Below are 4979 nucleotides of genomic sequence, written 5' to 3' on the forward strand. Positions count from 1 at the left end.
CACCAATGATTCATTTCTAGCTGTACTTTTAGGAAATTATACCAACTATAAAGAAAAGAAATGCATTAAAGTTTGAGCAAGGAGTCCAATTAGTTTGTTTCTAAACTGCAAACTACTAAGTATCCTATTTCAATCCTTTTGAAGCAGGCATGTTCAGAAAGTTACTTGATCTTTTTTACTTCTTACACTGATACACGTCAGAAAAATTAAGTAACATGTAAATCATACACTGACAAATCTCCCAGCTGATAAAACTTAGAAACACTTGTTGACAGTATTCTAACATAGATACATTATGAACATTTATCTTTAGACATTACCTGAAAGTGGTAACAGGCTTACAAAGCAATTCTATATGCATAATTATGATTTTTTTTACAAGCAGCAGTGCAAAATTAGTCATCTTCAGACATCTGCTGAAGCGATGCTGACAACGTTAAGCTTTGGTTTTATTTCATTTGGTTGGAAGCTAGAGTACCTATAGGTCTGTGAAACAGGTGATAGCTAATCTTAAACAGCCACAGTCCTTGCTGGCCAACAGAAGTTAGAGAAAAACAGTGATCTCCTATACCAATGCTGTCCATCATTAGTTTGTGATGCAGCTAATCAATGCATTTTGACCTGTACCTACCACTACCAAGTCCAATCACAGGAAGGAGAAACAAAGCAACTATCTTACAATTCAGAAAACGTAAAAGTTACAACCAGTCACTATTGAACATAATTATGCAACTTAATTCATGTCCTTGTCAGACCTACACCTCAAAGCCATTGAGAACTAGGTATACTACAGCTCTGTAGCCAGCAACCGGTACATGATATTACAGTCATACTCAACTCCCATTTCATGATCCACACAAAAATTCACCCAAAACCAAAATAACCCCCCAATCAGAGATTAATTGATATTAAATCGAATGAAACAGACAAACTCAAACTGAAAGGCCAATTCAGAGACCAGTGAAGAGTCTACTGGCAGAATGATTTGGAAGAATTCACAATTTGGGATGAGCAGAGGACTGAATTCTAAGTACAGTGATTTTTGGACTCATTGCAAAGCTCAGCTCCTGTTCTATTCCTCCTCCTCTCACTATTTAAGAAATTACTGAAGTAATACAACAGGAAAAAGAGTTATTTTCATTGAGTTGTTTCCTCCTGTGGAATTATATTGGCTCTAGGCTACTGTTTGAATGATGTTTTGTATTACTAAAGTTCCATTTAAAGAAACCCCTAAAAACAATTTTAGTTTTATCTAAGTCTTTACAAACTGAAGTGGCATCTTAGGTTAAATAAAATTTCAACTATTGAAGAATATAACAATGTGGCTGTTGGCCCACATATATGTTGCATAAAGCAGCAACAGAACTAGTCATTAGACAAATCACAATAATCCATGAAATAAAATAACAGATACACCGACGAATTAAAAAAATGAGCACTGTCACATCTCCCTATGTCATTTCAGCCTCTCTAGTAGCTCAGTTTTAGTGTTAGGAGAAGGAGCTGAATTAAATGATGCATATATATATATAGGTGTACACACACGTACGCATTTGTTTGAAACATGTTGTGACAAATTCTTCAAGTACAGGTAATGGGAAACAACATAAAACCCTCAAACTTGTGGTAATTACTATAAATCAGGCCTTTTCAGACTTTACAATCCAGTGAGTAGAAACCAACACTTCATGTGTTCCCAAAGGTTGGTTGGGAGATAGATAAGCAGTCAGAACGCATGAAACCTTTACAATTGAGAAACCCTTAGAAAAAGGAGAACCAAGAGATTTAAAAGAGAAGATATCCAACTGAGAGGCAGGAGAATGGGATACATAACTGGATTATTCTAGCTGACAAAAAGAACCCTTACCCCTCTAGCTACCCTTTCTATTTTGGCCTTGTATGCTGCATAACAGCATAAGCACTGCAGAATGTATCATCCTTGGTCTACATCGCTCAGTTTCAAAAGGTAAGTCTTGAAAGAACTACCAGAATGAAAAGCAACTTGATAAACTCACTCTTTTCTGCTGTAGTTGAGAGTGCCCTAGTAAGGTTATCTACAGCCTCTCTTCTACACAAGAGAAAGAAAACTGGCACAGAAGTACTATCTCTTGTTACACAGGCGATCTTTAAAGTTTAATGAGGACAAAAGAACTCCGTTTGGTTACAAGAACACACAAGTCTCTCTTAGTCTTTTAAAATAAAAACTCCCTCTGTGTGTATCCCAGTGTTTTTTACTGATCAATTTGCTGTAGAGCCTATCTAGAATATATTACAGACACCACCTGAGGATTGAAAGCCACTAAATTTTTCCACCAATGTTTTAAACCCTCTATGTCACTCTGTTCTCCAAATTAAACTACAGACCTGTTGTCTAAATTGTATGTGCTCATCTGAATGTTACCCCTGGATCCAAGGTCTTCAAGCTAGAAAATTCTGTATGGTAAGAACTGCCAAAGAGGATGACCTGAATTCCAAAGTTCGGAGCAAAAAGCCTAATGTTTTCATAATAAACGAGTACTCAACGAGAAGCAAAAATATCAATATACATCAAGAACACTGGATGTCTCTAGAAATCCTGAAAAGCACCCTGATTAAGAGGTACATGTTTCTTGGTCAGGTGTTTTGGGTTTGTTTCCTTAAAAAAAAAAAAAAGGCAAAGTCAGCAAGTTTCTATATGTAATAGATAACATGAAAATCAATTTACTTGTTAGGAACTGCATTTACACAGACAACAGTCAAGTTGGGAATCACTATTAAGAAGTAGTAACTAGGTAGACAAAACACCTAAATAATTAAAATGGCTAGAGGTTGAATCATGATTAGAACAAGACTTACTGACATTTACGCATAAAACATTTTAAATTTTTCCATCTCTCTATTTGAACAATCTTCAAAAAACCAAAAAGTTAAGAGATTCTTACCAGCTTCCTGTGAATTTAATACTTCTAAGGCATGCATCATGGCACTTGCGAAGACGTTGGCATCTTCTTTGCTGCCAAAATTCAGACCATACACCTGCCTAGCATCACGCCACTGGTGGAAGGTCTGCGTAGCCTGATTGTACTTCAGTCCTTTTGGAATGGCACAATTTATTACCACCTATAATAATAAAAAAATTACTTATGTTTAAAATTGCTGTTTCATCACAAGTTTCAGCTTCATGTAGATTTATTCCTTAACCATATAAGTTAATTCAACACCCATAATCTGTAAAATCACAATGTTGAAGCACATAACCACTTCAATTTTAATTCCAATGCCACCTGAAATCAGTGATGAGAATATGCAAGGGGACTAATGAGAGATTTTGTATCAACTTTTGTAGCTTAAGCATTCTCATTTCTAAAAATGCAGTGATGTTTCGTAACAGCAATGCAGTAGTATCAACAGTTCTGACTTTCAGTAGCAGAGTACTTGACGTGATTATGCATTTGGATTTCAGAAACTCAGTTTTCCATTAACTTCACAAAGTACTTGTTAGAATTATTTTTTAACCAAGTTATCAAATTCTCTCTGTGGTGGTTGTACCCCTTAGCTTGCAGTGCTTTCAGTAGCAGTTTATGTAGACTTTTACTATGCATCACAAGGTATCATTTCGCAAGATCGTTACGGCTCACACAAAAGGTGATCAATTCTAACCAGTAGAACAACCATTTATTACAAGCCATCCACTAAGAGGATCCCATTGCACTTGGATAATTATGTTCTCTCACCTTTTTCCACCAAATAATGGAAGAAAAAAATGCACGTTTGTTCTCAGATGAAGTTCACAGAGACCATTTATTACTTGGAATAAGTGTTTAATGACAAATCCCACGGGAGATTATCAGTCTACCCTTCAGGTGTGTGATAAATGACCAAGAATTTTATGAAATACTGGGAGAGAGGGAAATAGATATAGAAGCTTTTCTCAAACAAAAAGGTTAGATTTTCAATCCCATCCCAAGTATCACAAGGCAGAGCATATTTCACAACAGAGTGTTAAAGTCTGCCATTCAATCAAGATCTAATAGCTTCATCAAGGAAACTAAGACGTAATCCTTCTTGCTTCCTTCTCAGCCTCTCAAAGTGGTAGATAATCAGCCTTATCAAATGTCAGGTGGTTTTTTGAAAGAAATGATCTGGAGAAATAAGACATCGTGCATCCAACTTTTCATAATACAGGAAGAGCTACAAGAGAACCGCTGGTACCTACATAGACTGCAGCTAAGAGCACAGAGTAGGGAAGAAGAAAAGTTTTTAGGCTGCCACTTTGCCTTAAAGAGAATCAGATTACTTCTCTGTATACCACTAGCCTTTATGTCTGTCTGCAGGAAGGAACGGTAAAAGAGTGCACAAGGACTATCACCTTGGAGGTATGTAAAGTGCTTAGTTTACAGGGAAAAAGCCAGAATACAGCTTTGCTACTTCAGTTAAAAAAAGTCAGATTTATTATTTACAGTTCCCATAATTTTGCTGAAGACTTATTTCTTAATATTAAAAACAATCAATCACAAAAATAGTTTATGATTAAGCCTATTCCAAATTTTCAGAGATTCACTTACTTGATGATCCTGAATCTTCCTGCCCACTACTCTGAATGTGTTGTTGCCTGTGTGATGATATATATGAACTCTGCTGAATCCAGTTGATCCACCAGCTGGTACCCATTTCTTATTGGCATCATCGTAGACCATTACAGCAGCTCGCGCTTGGCAGATACTCTGTTCACTGTTAAAATACAAGTATTTTAGAGTGGAACATAAAATTACTTATGGCAAATCATCAACTGTTGTGTTGGGTTTTTTTTAAAACTCAAAATGTTAAAGCAATATTCCTTGCACCTTGCCGAAACATCCACTTTTCGAAATACAAAACCACTACCACTTTGACGTTTTGCTTAAAGGTGTTGTCGTGGTTTAACTCCAGCCAGCACCAAACACCATGCAGCTGCTCGCTCACTTCACCCCTCTTCCAGTGGGATGGGGAGGAGAATTGGA

General features: G+C 36.5%; 1 protein-coding gene across 1 annotated transcript in view; it reads right to left on the reverse strand.

Moving 5' to 3' along the window:
* The window catches only part of LOC104162505 (protein enabled homolog), a gene marked incomplete at its 3' end in the record, with an annotated part of 13569 nt that extends 8863 nt beyond the window's left edge, over positions 1-4706 (reverse strand). The window contains exons 1-2 of the mRNA XM_009701244.1: positions 4545-4706; positions 2922-3099 (exon numbers count right to left, since the gene is read on the reverse strand). Coding sequence (XP_009699546.1) covers positions 2922-3099; positions 4545-4676 — 310 coding nt within the window. The remainder of the gene's footprint in view (positions 1-2921; positions 3100-4544) is intronic.
* Between the last annotated feature and the right edge of the window lie 273 nt (positions 4707-4979).

This window comes from Cariama cristata, unplaced genomic scaffold, assembly GCF_000690535.1.
Source record: "Cariama cristata isolate BGI_N322 unplaced genomic scaffold, ASM69053v1 scaffold17505, whole genome shotgun sequence".
In the NCBI taxonomy this organism is placed as follows: domain Eukaryota; kingdom Metazoa; phylum Chordata; class Aves; order Cariamiformes; family Cariamidae; genus Cariama; species Cariama cristata.